At 40.4% G+C, this 17,443-nt stretch overlaps 2 protein-coding genes across 5 annotated transcripts; one reads left to right on the plus strand and one right to left on the minus strand.

The window, feature by feature from the left end:
* The first annotated feature begins 1,631 nt into the window (after positions 1 to 1,631).
* Positions 1,632 to 4,683, plus strand: apobec2b (apolipoprotein B mRNA editing enzyme, catalytic polypeptide-like 2b). Its single transcript, XM_026153427.1, has 4 exons — positions 1,632 to 2,274; positions 3,132 to 3,312; positions 3,406 to 3,749; positions 3,877 to 4,683. Exons 1-3 carry the CDS (start codon positions 1,991 to 1,993, stop codon positions 3,745 to 3,747), a joined length of 807 nt encoding a protein of 268 aa, XP_026009212.1. The 5' UTR covers positions 1,632 to 1,990; the 3' UTR covers positions 3,748 to 3,749; positions 3,877 to 4,683.
* On the minus strand, positions 3,998 to 16,900 carry LOC113012922 (hemicentin-1). Of its 4 annotated transcripts, none has more exons than XM_026153372.1 (21): positions 16,871 to 16,900; positions 14,260 to 14,374; positions 14,082 to 14,181; positions 13,944 to 13,979; positions 13,163 to 13,213; positions 12,059 to 12,349; positions 11,705 to 11,971; positions 11,237 to 11,530; positions 9,923 to 10,204; positions 9,181 to 9,453; positions 8,766 to 9,035; positions 8,351 to 8,632; positions 7,608 to 7,880; positions 6,678 to 6,935; positions 6,482 to 6,599; positions 6,226 to 6,380; positions 6,033 to 6,134; positions 5,541 to 5,606; positions 5,309 to 5,368; positions 4,942 to 5,013; positions 3,998 to 4,801 (listed from the first exon to the last, which is right to left on the minus strand). In XM_026153372.1, the coding sequence occupies exons 3-21, from the start codon at positions 14,167 to 14,169 to the stop codon at positions 4,737 to 4,739; spliced, it is 3,303 nt and encodes a 1,100-aa protein (XP_026009157.1). In that variant the 5' UTR covers positions 14,170 to 14,181; positions 14,260 to 14,374; positions 16,871 to 16,900; the 3' UTR covers positions 3,998 to 4,736. The 4 variants fall into 4 exon arrangements, with proteins under 4 accessions (XP_026009157.1, XP_026009156.1, XP_026009158.1 ...); XM_026153371.1 differs by lacking the exon at positions 16,871 to 16,900 and adding an exon at positions 16,249 to 16,441; XM_026153373.1 differs by lacking the exon at positions 14,260 to 14,374.
* Positions 16,901 to 17,443: the final 543 nt, after the last annotated feature.

Here is a 17,443-nt window from a genome sequence, read left to right on the forward strand (position 1 = left end):
ATGTGTATCATTTTGACCCTTATTTATATCGTCCTCTGTCAATCCTTCAGAGGAGAGGTGAATTTCATTTCATTTTTATTATCAGCACCCCCCCCACCCTCCTTTTTTCAATTTCATGTGAACTTTGAGGAAGTGAAATGGGTTTGACCCTGTGTCTGTCACAGAAGACTAGCAAGGAATGACTGTTTGTGCCACGACAAAGATTTTTCTTTGTTGAACTTCACATAGATATTTTGAAATAATTTTGCAGAGCATCCTTACGAAGGAAAACAGGGAATAAAGTAGTGTGTGTTAGCCTTTTTTTGCTTTCTTACTCTGGGCTGGGCCTGCAGGGAGGCTGGGTAATTGCAATAATTCCATTACAGTTAAATTTGAGTCAGCAGGCAGGCAGCAGTCACATCCTGCACCCCCTCCCTCTTCCCTTATCACAGGCAACAAGCCTCACAAAATCTTATTTCTAAAGACCTGAGAAATAAATGTCAGGACTGCATGCAGCTACTGTACATTTGTTCTATAATACCACATTAAAGGGATGAAGCGCTTCAGTGCCTCAATTAAGGAGCTATGATCAATAAAGTGACCATAAACAACAGCATCAGTCAGTCTGAAGATGAACCCCTGATAGTGCTCTCACAAGGCTTACATCTATTTATTATTATTACCTGCAAAAAAAGAGAAAAAAACCCAGTGTAACAGTTTTTGTTTTTGAAAATCAATGTGCTAATCTGTGGGCGATACAAAGAGATCCCCCTCATAGATCATAATTATCAAAGATTGCTGTGATCTTAATGGTTATCACCCCGGGACGTCTCTGGATTTAGATATGGAACTAGATATCTGTGTGGACGTGCCACTGTGTTCATCTTTGAAGCGCGTGTTTTCCCAGCTTTCCATGGGTGTGTTGTTGTTGTTCTTTGTTAGTATATGTGGAGCAGCTTGAGGCACCCACCTGCCCCTCCCCAGCTGTGACAGCTCATCCATTTGAGTTAGACGACTGGGCTGGGATGCAGCCCTGTTGGTAATTGCCTCTGAAATGAATTACTTGGCAGACAGTGAGACCGGGGGAAGGGGAGGAAATTGTAATTGAACTGCCCCCTCACTCCCTCCCTGGTCCTTATACCTCAAGTTATTACATCTGCAGTGCAGAAGGACATTTTCCATCCGCACACAGACACACAAAATGCTCACACCCTTACAAAACCAATTCTTCCCTCTCCCCTGCACGATGGCCTCAGCAAAGCACCATATTGATGCAGGGTGATTTCATAGATTGATTGTTCACGGGCACATGCACACTAGGCCACTGCACACTCTCGCACTCTTATTCACAGCACAGAGACAAACCCTCTTTTACACACTGAGTTTGCATTTGCTTGTGCTGCTCTGCTCCAAATACTCTCCTATTTGAGGTGCCCTTTAGCTGGCCTTCCTAATGCCTAATGGGCTGCAGGACATCGGAGTTGGCACAAACAGAAGCGGTGTTTAGTATCTTGAAAGCCCTGGTTACCCCGTACACACAGACACGCACACTCAGCCAAGCAGTGTTATTAATAACCTGCCTGTTGCTGGCCTGCTGACAGTTAGAAAGCCTGATGGATTGAAAAGCACTCGTGCTTGAGGCGGCACATTTGTGCACGCTGTTTGGTTTGTCTTTCATTTTTTGGACATTGCCTAAATTATGGAAGAAATTTAAGGCTCGTCTTGTCCCTTTCACCACACGCACACACTGGCAGTCAGTCATGTTTGGTCATTTGGCCTTTTAATAGCCAGGCCACTGTAGGCAGGGGACTTAGTTAACTGAGCCACCTACCCCCTACCCTGGTCAGATATGCACATGTTTTGACTCCAACCTTAGCACACAATAGGTGCTATTTCTGTAATGCACTAGGGTCATGACTCCACTTATACCCTCCACCCCTCCCCATCTGTCTCTCTCTCTCCTTTTCACCCCTGCTCTTCATCCGACACCGTCACCTACTTGCACAGAATCATGGCGGACAGAAACAGCCGGTTCAGCGTCAAGAGGAAAGAAAAGAAGGCGGAAAGCAAAACGAATAGTGAGAAGGACAAAGAAAAGGAAAAGGTGAACGAGAATACGGCAAAAAAGCCAGAAAAACCCCAGAAGAAACCAGAGAAGGTCCCTGAGCAGCCAAAGACAGATGAAGAGAAGAGGAATGGGGAAAGTGAGGGGGCAGCAGGCGCAGACGCAAAAAGCAGTGATGAAAATGGGGAGTTTCAGCCTATAGAACTGCCTCCGTTTGAGATCGTCACAGGGTGGGTAAAATTTACTGCGTATGCCATAATAATAATAATAATAATAATAATAATGGATACTTTATTGATCCCCATGGGGAAATTACTTGTTTTTCTCTGCATTTGACCCATTCACTCAGTGAAGCAGTGGGCAGCCCACTAAGCAGGCGCCCACTAAAGGAGTTCAAAACAGTGTGTCCCACTAACCTGTTTTAGTCTTTAACACAAGCATGTTTTATCTTATAGATGAAGTCCTTTCTATGTATAAGTCATATTGTTCTAAAGTGCATGTTCTTTACTTGATTTCAATGAGACAGGAAACTGGTGACTTGCACATGCTGTTATTAGCGTAGTGGTAAGAATAGGGATGAGTCACGAAGTGAACACTGAAGCCGGCCCCAGATATATCCCCCTGCCTAGCATCTGTTTCCCGTATCTGTCCTATGACTATGTGCTGTCAAAGCAAAGCGCCATCAACATTATATGAGATCTATTTTGTGTGATCCATCTGGCTCTCCTTGTGCAGTAGAACAGTAGATTATTAAGTCCGGGCAGGTGGAGTTGGCTGGTATAGGTTCTTTAGGCCATAACGTTCAGTCGTTGGCTCTTTATTTTTCATTTTATTTATTACTTTAGTTTGGATCATCACAAAATGAGCAACCCATGCTTAGGCAAGCAAGTGCACGTCTGCCCACCTGGAAAGTCATTTGTGACTTTTTCTCACATTGCACTGTCATGAACCACAATGAGAGGTGACAGAGGACAAACCTTTTGACCCTGATAATGAGAGCAGTTTCTGCCAGTAAACCACTTCCTTTTAGATTCACTCACAAGGCAAAAGGGCGTCTTTGTTAAAACTCACACTTTTACTCTACCAGGGAACAGATGAGCCCATTCTACTTCAAGTTTCAGTTCAGGAATGTGGAGTACTCATCAGGGAGGAACAAAACCCTCCTGTGTTTCAGAGTGGATACAGCAGGAGGCAGCGCAGAGCCTCTGAAAGGTTACATGGAGGACGAACATGCCACCGCTCACGCTGAGGTGGCCTTCTTTGAACAGGTAATGCCATTGTGCCCAAATGTGAACTCTAGTTTTCTCATTTCTAACTTCATAATACAAACTAGACTCAAACCTCGACTCCCACATCTGTAGGTGCTCCCTAATGCCTCTCTAGAGTGTGATGTCACATGGTATGTATCATCTAGTCCCTGTGTGGCCTGTGCAGCCAAGTTGGCCAGCATCCTCCAGCAGCGCAAAAAGATGCGTCTTTGTATATTCTGTTCCCGTCTCTTCGAGTGGGAGGAGCCAGAGATAGTTGAAGGGCTTAAGGGCCTGGTGAGAGCCGGCTGCAAACTGCGAATGATGAAGCCGTCTGACTTCCTGCATGTGTGGGAAACGTACGTGGAGAAGGAGGATCAGAGCTTTACACCCTGGGAGGATTGTCAGGAGAACTACAACTACTATATGGAAAAACTGGCAGATATCCTCAAGTAGATGTGAGTCAGTGTGTGTGTTGTGCATGCAGTGAGCCACCATGCTGTTTTTGGTTCATCACAGGTTTATTTATAGATGGTAACTTGGTTTTCCATGTGGATTCTGTCCTCTTTCTTGTCACTGCTACAGATGCACGGACCTCCCCACCAACTGATCCACAAATCGCACTACTTGTGAAATTCCCACTGGCTGAATGCGTGCTTCTTGCAGTCACACGGTGCAGAATGTTGTTAGTTTATGCACTCTTGGCAACATTTTATACTTTTTATTAACACAATTCATGTGGAAACTTAAAATGCTTGAATTTTTACATAAATACATCAACTAATCAACATCCAAGTGGTTAGAAAACGAAGCAAGAAGCAAAGAACAAAAGTGACATTCATCGTTACGGTAAAAATAAAGTTTGGACAACACCACAGCCTGTGTTACATCTGCTGACATCTGCTGCTTGCTCGGAGAACTGAAGATCTAACTGAAGAACAACGAATAAATTCTCCTCCACGTCATCGTACATGTAAAATATATACAGCAACTCAAAATGAACAGTGGTTATAAATGATGTTCAGCTCATAAATAATGTTTTTTCTATTTAACAGTGCCTTAAAATCCAAATTCATTCAAACAATGTGAATTAAACGATGCATAAATCCTCAACAGTTTTGTGCTGTTTGGAAATGTGTGTATAAAATATCTGTTCATGCATATTTTATCATATGTTTATTTTTTTCAGTAGCTGGTTTTTTAAAACTATCTCGCCCTGAAGAGTTTCCAGCTGTCGGGCCATGACAGAGTACGTCTAAAACGAAAACCTTTCACATCAATTGTAATGATCTTCAGCTGAGTTTCAGATGTCCTGTGACTGCCACATCACTAGATCGCACAAAGATGTTGTTTTCTGGTGTGCACTGACCATTAAAGCCTCACAGAGCTGAAGTATGTCTGCTGACTCATTGATAGGCCTGTTGTTGATGCAAAGACTTCGTCATTCATTTTAGAAAAGAACTCAGCCCACCGTTGGTTTCTGTTGTTTCCTGGTTGTCAGTCGTTGCAGCTAAAGACCAGGTTTGTGGAAAAACAGAGAAATTGTGTTTTATGTTTTAGAAACGCTGACACAGGATCATCATCATCATCACCGCAGATTAAAAAAATAAGCGCATTAGCAAAGTGCATTTGTGATTTAAACTTTATTACCTTGGTCCTCCTGCTTGGTTATTGGTAAGGGTGTTGTTTCACTGCAGACTGTGCCATTCTCCTCCTCTTCTTCTGTTCAGACGGATTAAGAAAGAAAAGAATCAGCATCTTTTACGACAGCTGAGCGCTTATTTAAGTATGTCAATCAAATCTTCTCTGCTTACAGCGATTTTCTTACTTTTCAGTTTCAGACTTACTGCAAAATATGACATTTAAAGGAAGTATTTTGTTTCTCCCAAGGAAGTGATGTATTCTCAGTTTCCTCATATTACATAGTTACAAAAGCAGCAGATGAATCAATCATGATAACGACTTCTTCGAAAAAGGACTTATGTGCTCACTCATTACGAGATTTATTTATTTTTACCTTTAGCTGGTGCATTCAGAGAGGCATCAGTGATGTACTCAACCAGTGGACACGGCACATCTGCAGTAAGAGGAATAAAGAAGTTAAATACAGGAAGTCACACCTAAACTTTTATGTGCAAGTCGGTAGTTTCCCAGCCTTTCTTTTTTTTTTGTTTTTTGTGGCGGCCTCTATCTACAGCATACTTGGAAAGGGCGACCAAAACCACGTCACTGACATGGTGCTAACTTACCAGTTATCTTTAGCTCGGCCATTGTCGGAAACAGGTTGACCTCTTCCATTTTGTCATCACGACCATCTGTGTGAAAATTAACAGCTCAAGTTTTTGTGATACTTGTATTGATTTGGACATTTATATAAGTTGGGTGTCACCTTAATACTGTGCTGATTTTGGATTCCATTAACCCTTTAAGATAATAGTTTATCTTTAGCTACAAAATGATTCACTAACTTACTGGTACGTAGTCTGTTTAATAATGTCGAGTGGGAGAGATGCCCAAGAAAGACACTTTGAGAGCAGTGCGAGGGTAAAAGTGCAGGCTGAATAGATAAAATTTCTGCACCTGTCCAACCAAATGCAGCTGCAGATTTAGGTGCAAATCGTTTTTCTAAAGGTTTTTTATTTCACTCTTCAGTTTGCCCACTTTCATTCATTCTAAAAGTTATGATGTTGGTTCTTACAGAGTTTTAGAATTTGCACAGTCAAAAAGATAAGAAAGCATACTTGGTTTGCGGAAGACTCTCAGGGCCACGCATCCTATCAAGACCGCAGCGATACCAAAGACGATGCAGCCAGAGATGGAAAGAAGCACCCGCCTCTTTAACACTAAACATTAAAACAAAACAAAGCACAAGATTAATGACAGAATATTATTTTGAGAGAAGATTCATAACTAGCAGAGCTCAGTTGTACTTACGAAGGTTCTTGGTCTTGAAGGAGTCACTGGATTTTGAGTATAAGGGTCTCTCATCAGCATGTGCACAGCAGGTGTAAGTACTCTGGTCGGGGTCATTGCTGGGAGTTACTGTATGTGTCACATTGAATGAATCGATTCGTTCCCCCTCTTTGAACCTATTAAAATTCAGTTTATTGAAAATCTGCATTACTGCTGAATTTTCCTAAAGAGCAGAATCTACACAGGGCACTAATAATTATGAACATTGTTATATTACCATGTGTAATGCATCCAGTTGTGCGTGCTCTCCTTTACTTCACATTTTAGACTCAAGCTATCAGTGGAGAAGACGTCTGACCAGCCAGTTAGCAGGACTATAGAAGCCTTTGGGCGCTCTGTAATAAACGCAACCAAGAAGTGAATAACAAACATTCAAAACCAGAAGAATGAAAGGAGGAAATCAAAAAACGTACCTTCAACGTCGAGCTTTATTTTGTTGTCTGAATCGAAGACCTTTCCTCTTTTAACTTTGCAGTTATATGAACCAGAGTCTTTTGTTGCCACAGAAGTGATGTTGTGTTTGCTTCCAAATAAGTCTAACTTGCTGCCATCTTTGTACCACAGATACATCCATCCAGAGGAAACATTAACGTGACAGTTAAAGGACACTGAGTCCTCAGAGTGCATCAAATTATGTGCCGGATTCTGCTCCAGTGTGACTGTCGGTGCATCTGAGGGTTGATAAGAATCAACAATGAGAGTTGTACAAGAGCACTGAAATACAAGTCAGACGGCGTACCTGATCTAAAGGTAAGATGACCATTAACTAGTCTGCACTGCTTTAAATATCCATTTTCATAACGAGAACACTTCTCTGCCATGATGAAAAAACTTTTTTATTTGAGGTAGTTACAGAGTTACACGATGATGCTGCTCCATCCCTATGATGCTACAGTAAACACAACAACATTTTTAATGTACTTTTTAGTGTGTAAATACAATAATAACTTTACTAGACTTCATGTGAATTAACCGCTGACTTCCTGAAGACTTTATCACCTTTGCATTGAATGAGGTTAACATGGGTGTTTGTGTTTTTATGGCTTCTCTAATTTTCAAGCCAACCTTCCCCCTCTGGTGTGATCTCATACTGAACATCGCATTTGTAAACGGGTCAACACTCTCACAGTCTAACTGTTAGCAGGAGAGTCAACAGCCTTACATTTGCAATCTTTTAAACATTTTTAACATTTTAAAACAGCAAAACAAAGAAGTAGTGTCTGAGTGTTTATCTTTAGACAGAAGCAACTGAAGTGTTCATGAAAAAGGTTCTGAAATGAAAGCAGGAACAAAGCTGCTGGACTACAAACAGATATTCTGAAGAAGAGTCAATAGAAACTTACGTTGCACTTTAAGTTGTTTAGCTTCACTTGAATCAGTGATGAAGGCTGGATTTTGACCTCTTGTTGCTTTGCATGTATACGATCCCTGATCTGCTGTTCCCCTAATTTGAACTTTAAGTTTGTCTGATGATCCAGTAACCTTACTGCCATCTTTGTACCACAGGTACGTCCATGCAGACTGGACACTGATGGCACAGCTGAAGGTGACCGCTTCTCCAGCAAACATCACATCGTATTCTGGATCTTGTGTCAGTGTGAGAGTGGGTTTCTCAGCTGAGGGGATATGAACATGACAATCAAAAATTATGCAGTATTTAATGTGGACATTGTGACGTGCCTCAAACAATCACTCTTGTATTTTAATATAATATTTGATATGTTTTATACCTGAACTTGAAAAAGTTCTTTTGTAAAAATACACAAAAGCGTTTGTGATGTTGTGTAAATTTCTAAAACTCACCACAGTGAGAGAAACTTCAGAACAGTTTTTATAAATGAAAGCAGAAACAAACCTGCTGGACTACAAATAAATATTCTGAAGAAGAGTTTATATAAACATACCTTGCACATTTGTAAATGAGTTATCACTGTCATTCTCTAACTGTTAGCAGGAGAGTCAACAGCCTTACATTTGCAACATTTTAAACCTTTACTTTAAAATTACAGCTAACACAGCAAAACTGAAAAAGACAAGTTTCAATGAAGAACCGTGTCAAAAATCAGAAGAAGAAAACAAATCTCACCATAGACATGAAGATTTAGTGGAGAACCTTTGGTGCTGTAGACGTCCCTGCTCTTCAGTTTTCCTGAGCAGCTGTAGTTTCCCCCGTCTGAGGTTGAAGCAGAGGTGATGGAAAGATTTCTGCCCTTATCTGAATTATAATGCTGGACCTCAGTGACATCTCTGTAAAACGCGTATGTCCAGTCAGCGCTGTCCGTCTGCATCTCACAGATCATATTTACACTCTCAGTGGGGAACACATCTGGCCATTTGGTTACTAGCTTCAGAGTTGGAACAGGAATTTCTAAAAAATAAAATATAAGAGACTTGTTAATCATTTTACAAATCATTAGATTTTCTCTGTTTTGATTCTCCCCATAATAATACCCCAAAGTATCTCAAATCACATGATTTCAAAGAGTCTTTCTTTAGCTCACCAGAGATTTGTACGGTCCGCTGGTCACTGAATTCTGTGTTGAATCCTGTTTTGCCTCTTTTGGCCTTGCACTTATAAACTCCCCCGTTTAACAAAGAGAGTCCTTTCATTTTTAAACTGTTGCTGTTGTTGGAAATTGATGCTTTATCTTTGTACCAGTCATAGCTCCATCCATCTGAGTTTTCAACTTTGCATTCAAAGGACACGTTTTCTCCAACGTAAAGCTTTTTAGCATCTGGCTGTTGAGTTATTGTAGGCTTAGGCTTGTTTTCTGAACAGACAAAGAGGAAGTAGTGTCTTTTTAATTTTAGACAGAAGCAACTGAAGTGTTCATGAAAAAGGTTCTGAAATGAAAGCAGGAACAAACCTGCTGGACTACAAACAGATATTCTGAAGAAGAGTCAATAGAAACTTACCTTGCACTTTAAGTTGTTTAGCTTCACTTGAATCAGTGTTGAAGGCTGGATTTTGACCTCTTGTTGCTTTGCATGTATACGATCCCTGATCTGCTGTTCCCCTAATTTGAACTATAAGTTTGTCTGATGATCCAGTAACCTTACTGCCATCTTTGTACCACAGGTAGGTCCATTCAGACTGGACACTGATGGCACAGCTGAAGGTGACCGCTTCTCCAGCAAACATCACATCGTATTCTGGATCTCGTGTCAGTGTGAGAGTGGGTTTCTCAGCTGAGGGGATATGAACATGACAATCAAACATATGTGGGAGCTAATGTGTAGCTAGTGATGTGTCTCAAACAATTACTCTTGTATTTTGATATAATATTTGATATGTTTTATACCTGAACTTGAAAAAGTTCTTTTGTAAAAATACACAAAAGCGTTTGTGATGTTGTGTAAATTTCTAAAACTCACCACAGTGAGAGAAACTTCAGAACAGTTTTTATAAATGAAAGCAGAAACAAACCTGCTAGACTACAAATAAATATTCTGAAGAAGAGTTTATATAAACATACCTTGCACATTTGTAAATGAGTTATCACTGTCATTCTCTAACTGTTAGCAGGAGAGTCAACAGCCTTACAATTGCAACATTTTAAACCTTTACTTTAAAATTACAGCTAACACAGCAAAACTGAAAAAGACAAGTTTCAATGAAGAACCGTGTCAAAAATCAGAAGAAGAAAACAAATCTCACCATAGACATGAAGATTTAGTGGAGAACCTTTGGTGCTGTAGACGTCCCTGCTCTTCAGTTTTCCTGAGCAGCTGTAGTTTCCCCCGTCTGAGGTTGAAGCAGAGGTGATGGAAAGATTTCTGCCCTTATCTGAATTATAATGCTGGACCTCAGTGACATCTCTGTAAAACGCGTATGTCCAGTCAGCGCTGTCCGTCTGCATCTCACAGATCATATTTACACTCTCAGTGGGGAACACATCTGGCCATTTGGTTACTAGCTTCAGAGTTGGAACAGGAATTTCTAAAAAATAAAATATAAGAGACTTGTTAATCATTTTACAAATCATTAGATTTTCTCTGTTTTGATTCTCCCCATAATAATACCCCAAAGTATCTCAAATCACAAAAGCGTTTGTGATGTTGTGTAAATTTCTAAAACTCACCACACTGGGAGAGAAACTTCAGAACTGGTTTGGCTGGTGACAGCCCTGTTCTGGATTTTTCCACTACACTTATATTTTCCTATATGACCAGCTGAAGCAGAGCCTCATTCACATCTAAAGACACAGTACCATCAGCGTGGACCTGCGTCCCATCTCTCTACCATGTATACATCCAGTCACAGGCGCCCTGCCCCATCCCACACTTGAACTTCACACTCTCGGTGGGGAACACATGTGCCCACTTGAGTGTGTCTGTTGAAGTTGGAACTGGAATCTCTGACGAAAGCAGACGCATTAACCATTTAACATAGCATGCTTTTACAGTTGCAGCTAGCAATGATTTCTATTATTTAGTGTGTAAAACAGGATGTGTCCTTTTACACAAATGATCTTATTCTTTCCCTCACAGCTCCACCTATGTTCTAACACCCTGACGGCTTTTGAGGCATCCCTCTCTGCTTTATGCTACGCCACAACATCCTGTTTCGACAGACGATGCAGAAAATAACGGAAGGAAGATGCTCTCAAAATGCTGTTTCACGGAGTACAAAGAAGTTTTGAGGTTTTAATAACAGTATGGACAACGCAAAATATGACCTGCTTATACACAAGATTAGCATTTTGCATATTCACAATACCAACTGCTTATTTACAACAATAATTTTACTTGTGTTCACCTACTGTTGTGGTGAGGTTTGAGAAAACTGATAAGAATCTCATGTTCGTCTGTGAGGTATATATGAAGCAACGCAGAGGGCCAAAACAGACTGTTTGGCTCTGTCCACAGTGACAGAATCACCCTGTTAGCCTGTCGTACTCTTATTACTTTGTTATTTCTTAAACTGTTAATGCAAGTTAAAGTAATGCCATGCACATGCAAGAAAACTCACCGCTAACTTGGATCATAACCTCGCTGCTGAATCCAGAGTTCACTCCCCTAGATGTAAGGTGAGCTTTGCAGGTATATGATCCTTTATGCGTCTGACGGACCGGGTTGATTTTTAATGATGATCCGTCCCCATTAATGATCTCAACTGGGTTATTTTGGAGCTGCTGCTTATTTCTGTGCCATGTAAACGTCCAGCCAGGGGTGCTGCTGACAACGTGACAGCGAAATTCCACCGCCTCACCTTCAAACACATCTTTCCAGGCAGTCTGAAGCTGCAGACCTGGTGTTGGTGGGTCTGTAACACAAAAAAAGAGAACTTTTAACTGCAGGTTAAAAGAGTATCAGTAAGAAAGCCAAATTGCTATGTACATCATCCAAGTACTATACATGCATCCAAAGTTACACACAGCCTCATGTAAATAAACATGAATGCTGTAGTTTATGTACTGGTGGCACAGTGGATACTTACCAATAACTTTAAGAGTTGTGCTCTCACTTAAATGTGTAAGAAACTGATCTCTTTTGCCTTGGCAATAATACTGTCCACTGTTTTGCGTCATTACAGAATTTATGGTATACGACTTATTATTAACTCCTGAAATCTGGTGTTGATCATTGTGCCACAGGTACTCCCATCCAGACGACACATCAACACTGCAGGTCAAAGTGATGGATTCGCCGGGGAACATCTCGCCAAAGTCTGAATCTCGTGCAAGTGTGGGCTTGGGTGTGCTTGCTGCTCAGGACACAGAAAGAAAAGGGCATGCTTCAGCAGTCTACACTCTCTCTATAAATACAGCACAAATATTGCAACGAACCTTACCATAAACTGTAATTTCGACAGGTCCACTTTCTTTAGTTTGACTGGGCTTCTTTTTGCCCTCAACCACACAGGTGTAATATCCAGAATCTTGTGTTGATGTTGCTGTGATTGTAAGCACTGACTTATCTGGGGACGGAGACAGATTTGGACCAGAACCTAGAGGGCTTCCATCTTTCTTCCATGTGATGATCAGCTCCGAGCTGCTAGTGGCTTTACATTCTAGCACTACTTTCTCAGAAGAGAAGACGTCTGACCAGGAGGACGTTCGCTCCAGAACTGGTACCGGAGGCTCTGAAAATTGATTAAAAAAAGTAAAAGAATGGGAATGAATGAGGGTTTACACTCCTAAAAGAAAAACAACTGGGAGTTTAGATTCCATTCGTATATCCAGAATCTGAGCAAAACCCCCCTAATGATGGCTACAGACGTAATATAAAAATATCAGTAAATCTAAAAGAATAATCACAAACGAAGTACACAGAGGAGCATCTGTGAATGTAGAACGCAGTAAAAGCTGAAGTAGATGTGAGCACAAAAACACCAGATGCTAATCGTGTCAGGTAAGAACAGGAAACCAAAGTTACCAAAACTTGACAATTAAAGACCGGAAAAAACATTTTGATTGGTTAGATTTCTGTAATGACACAACCTCAGAATTGTTGCGTTGAATGGGGTGTTTTATGGGTCAGTAGGAAGTCTTTAGATACTCTACAGCATCAATCAGACATCACCTAAAAAGCTTACTCAAGTAGCCCGTTGTTGCTGGCCCTGCCCATTCCTTTACTGATAAATTGTACCCATCTATTCAACAGGACGGCATGCCAAAGCTCAAACACTCGCGCTGTATTCTTGAACACAACGAAGTGTTCACTGAATTCAGATCTGACTAGATGTCAGTGAAATACGTCACCTATCGGATGTGGTTAAATAAAACAAATCCATCATGCAGGTACTGCTGCCCACTAATGTGCAGGCTGTGCATGATGCTCGGCGTGCCAGTTAAGGTAGCTCTGAAGCCAAAAACGAGCCCGACATGTTAGCGGCACAGTGCAAGTGGCGTTTGACGAGTACATATGATCAAAAAAACTGAGGTCATAATCTCACCAAAAGGAGGAGGTGCTGTCGATTCACTTTCTCTATAACTGTAGGTGGTTGCTGGATGAAGAAGAGAAAAGATGTGGAGAGCAAAGTTTAGATTTTAAAAAAACAAGGTTTGAGTCATATCCACAATGTAAAGGTGAGACTTCATAAAAACACTGGTAACAGTTAAATCAGAGCTCCAATCTCAAACTGCGATGCCTAATTCTTTTTTTAGTAGACATGAATGATTGAAATTAATACATTTTTCACAACTTTTAAGAACTTTTAGTTTGACAAAACAATGACTTAAAAACACTTCTCATGTAGAAAAAGGAGGAAAACATCCTTTGTGTCCTACATACAAAACAATTACACAATACATCCACTCTCAATACTGTCAAGTGAAACCTACGGCATGATGACAGGAGACTATTGAGATTAGGCTGGCGTGAGGTAATACGGACACATGAGTTTATAAGTGTGTGTATCTAGTTGTAGGAACTTTCAGACTCATGACAATAAAGTACTTCATGTTCCTCTTGTTAAATTTACCCAAGTTCTACTTCCTAAACATTGCTCTTGCTCGACTCAGACTCAGCCATGTAGGCATTCAGTGCATAAATGTTGGTTTAAGAGACACTTTATGATCTTAACAGTTAACTTCTGTACTGAATCTGGTGTTTTTGCTCAACATGAAAATGTTTTAAAAAATCTTTTTCCAAAAATCATCTTCAACTTCTAAAACAGTGCAATCTGCTCAAATGTGTGAAAATCTGCTCTCGGCATGAAAGACAGTTTTTCCTACCATCGTTATCCTCAGAAGCACAAACAGCAACCGCATCTGTCAAAGAACCAAACAATGTTCAGTTGCATTAAGATTTGCATGTAAGTGAAAATATTCTTTATAAACTACAGAATTGAACATAAACGCTTAAAAACTTACATATTACACTGAAGACCTTGAACAGCCACATTTTCCATTGAGCTGCACGTGTAGCACATGTAGAGACTGGGTGTCTCAGTTGACTCATTTATCTGCTTCGCTGTGACATTCAGTAAAGGAAATAGAGCGCAGTTGCAGTATAAATGGGCGTATGTGACAGCTTCATTTCTGAACTCACCTCAGGACAGCAGCTTTCCTGTCGCTCTCTGACAACTGCCTTTTTTTGTTAAGGCAACAGGAAATGTGTTGGTGAACCACACTCAGATGTTTGTTGTTGATACAAAGTTGAACTGCTGATTTGTGTGAAATAAAAGGAGGGTTTAGGGAATTGAAAGAATGTGCAAGATGCTAAACTGTTGACAAAGCTCGATATTGTGCTCAATTTGACGATTTTAGACCTAAAGTCATCTATGACTTAGCCAGCATGTCGTAGCTGGGATATTTCATTGTGCAGAAAAAAACTAAACAAAAGAAATCATTTTAAAAAACTACCAACATCAACAAATGCATTCCTAAAATCAAAGTTATCCTTTTACTATGGTGCAGGCCATTTGGAAACTGTAGCTGAGGCGTGATTTGAGGGGATGAACGGAAACTGCAGGTTATTTAAATTATACTTTTTTTATAAACTTATATGAAACTAGCGTCTAACCACAAACTGTGACTTCCTTTTGTCTTCAGCTGAAAGTTGCTCTCGAAAAACAAGAAAGGAAATTTCTTAACAGTTTCATTTTGACTGAAAACACCTTTTAGAGCACACATGTAACTACATTATATGTAATATTCAAAACAGCCTTAATGAGCACATCAGTTTTAATTATTACGTGTCGAATGAATCTTTCTCTCTCTGGTGACTTCCTGTAAGGCTGGGTGTTTTGCACCGAGATGCATCACATTTCAGTTCCTGTGTAAGCGAGGACTTCACTCACCCTACTCACCACAAGGTGTCTGTATAACACAGAAAATCCCGTTATGTCATGTCAAACTAAAATAAACCTCGGTTCATATCAAACCTGGGAATAACAACCATAACCTATCTTTAAAAAAACATTTGTATATATCAGTCTTTTGATTTATCCAGTTTATTAGAGCCTGATTATAATGATTAAATTTCACCAGGCCATGTATACTCGGTGGCCACTTCATTAGTTACACCTTGCTAGTACAAAGTACTTGGACTGCTCTTTTGCTTGCAGAACATCGTCAGTTCTTCATGATACAGATGATATAAGATGCACTGTTGCACTATATAAATAAAACTGAACAGAATTTAATTCGATTGAATTGAATGTGGACGAGAAATCGAGATAAATCACACCTGCCACCATTTTTTGCACTCTTCCAGCGTCAGTTTTGGTGTTTGCATTTGTGTAGCCTCACTGTTCTCTTATCACCCTACATGAGTGACTTCCAGTCTGGTCTTCTGCTGCTTCTGCATCAAGTTGTGCATTCAGAGCTCTTCTGCACACCTTGGTTGTAATCAGCGGTTCTTTGAGTTAGTGTTGCTCTGATATCAGCTCAAAGCATTCTGTTGATTCTCCCCTGACTTATAGCATCAATATTTTCTGTTTTTCAGACGATACCATCAAACCCTAGAGATGATTATGTGGAAAAGTCCCAGAAGACCAGCAGTTTCTGAAATAGCCAGACCAGCCTGTCTGACACCAACAACCATGCCATGTTCAAAAATACTTAATTGAGCTTCTTTCTGATGCTGAGTTTGAACTTCTGCTTTGAAGATAGTGGATTATGGCAGCAGATATTATACAGACTGAGTTGCAGCCATGTGATGGGCAGTTGAACAGGTGTAGCCAGTGAAGTGGCTGCTGAGTATATATGTTTCTATTAGGGGGGGGGAACTGCATGATTTGTCTAAAGTAGTATTTAGTGAATCATATGTTTTGGAGTAGTTTTATTTTGGTATTGATGCTATTACTAATAATAATAATAACAATAATAACAAACAATAATAAACAGGCACTTACAGGTACTGTTATCGGTGGCTTGAACCACATACAACAACCTCGGCTCTGTTTAAAACCGCAGTTTAGCGGTTGTTAGTGTGTAGTTGACATCAAAAGTTACCGGTGCTGTTGTGTCGCTTCTGACACCATTAATACGTCAGCAAACATCTTTTTTTTTTAAAGTTACATAATGTAAAACTTACGTTGTCGTTAACGTTACTGTCACACACAATGATGCATTCACGGGTCGGTTTCACTTCCAGAGCGCACAGTCTCCTTCCTGTCTTCTAAACTGGGATTTCCGTAGTTTTTCTTTTCCCAAACTTTACTACTTCCCAGTGTTGCCAACTTAGCGACTTTGTCGCTATATTTAGCGAGTTTTCAGGCCACCTTAGTGACTTTTTTTTGAAACGCGACTAGCGACAAATCTGGCGACTTTTTCTGGCGTTATTAGAGACTTATTTATGACGACTTTACTCTCAATAAGCAGCGGGTGCTGCGGTGGGCACCTCGCCCGTGCCAAAGCGCTCACAGGCCGCTATCAGGGCAGGGCTCCCGCACTGACTGTAACGCAGTCAGTTCTTCTTTTACTGTTATGTTGTTTTGTGGACCACAAAGTTTAAAACCACACACACACACACACATACACACACACACAAACAATAACTCCCCCAGAGTGCCTGTTTCGGGTGACTTTTGCCGGTCCAAGCCCGGGTAAAGGAGCAGGATTGGAATTGTGACATTAAAAAAACAATAATTGCTAAAAGAAATTTAATTTGTAGTTCTAAATAAACTCTAAATGCATTTAGGACGTTTTTTACTCACTTTATGTCTCTTCCACGATGTCATTTCTCTCTCCAACAACATAGGTTACAATTACATTAGCATGACCAATTATGCAAATTAGGCGATGACATCATTTAGCGACTTCTAGCGACTTTTAGGCCAATAGCGATTTTCCTTACTGAGGAGTTGGCAACACTGCTACTTCCAACATCGCAAACATCGTGCAAACAGCGATGAGTAACTGGACTGTTCCTGTCATCAATGTGTAAACAGGCTAAACAAAAGATGCTTCCAGATGTATGTACAGTTTCGTTTGACATTTTCCCCCCAACAGGACCTCAGGTGATTCTGGCAAAGACAAAAATGGGCAGAGTCGTGGTATTTCCCTTGTTTGTCATAAGGTCTCGCCAATCCTGGAAGCTGTGCTGTGCATCTGGACTGCATACTTCTTTTCTTTTCTTTGTTACCTTCATATTCAGGTCCCGTTCAGTTAAACTGTTTCATTATTAATAAAAGATAATGTACAGTCACTCACTGTTCCTGATGAAACACCGGTGCAGTGTCAATAATATTACAAATATTAATACTAGTAACGCTAATAACTGTTTGAAA

The sequence above is a fragment of the Astatotilapia calliptera genome, chromosome 20, assembly GCF_900246225.1.
Source record: "Astatotilapia calliptera chromosome 20, fAstCal1.2, whole genome shotgun sequence".
NCBI lineage: Eukaryota > Metazoa > Chordata > Actinopteri > Cichliformes > Cichlidae > Astatotilapia > Astatotilapia calliptera.

Bases quoted from the DNA above. Each gene is read 5' to 3' on its own strand.
- apobec2b (XM_026153427.1), top strand. From the start codon at position 1,991: ATGGCGGACAGAAACAGCCGGTTCAGCGTCAAGAGGAAAGAAAAGAAG. The intron at 2,275-3,131 runs GTGGGTAAAATT...TTACTCTACCAG, and splicing joins CCGTTTGAGATCGTCACAGG to GGAACAGATGAGCCCATTCT. The intron at 3,313-3,405 runs GTAATGCCATTG...CCACATCTGTAG, and splicing joins AGGTGGCCTTCTTTGAACAG to GTGCTCCCTAATGCCTCTCT.
- LOC113012922 (XM_026153373.1), bottom strand. From the start codon at position 14,169: ATGAGTCAACTGAGACACCCAGTCTCTACATGTGCTACACGTGCAGCT. The intron at 9,454-9,922 runs GTGAGATTTGTT...ATATCCCCTCAG, and splicing joins ACTAAATCTTCATGTCTATG to CTGAGAAACCCACTCTCACA. The intron at 7,881-8,350 runs GTGAGATTTGTT...ATATCCCCTCAG, and splicing joins ACTAAATCTTCATGTCTATG to CTGAGAAACCCACTCTCACA.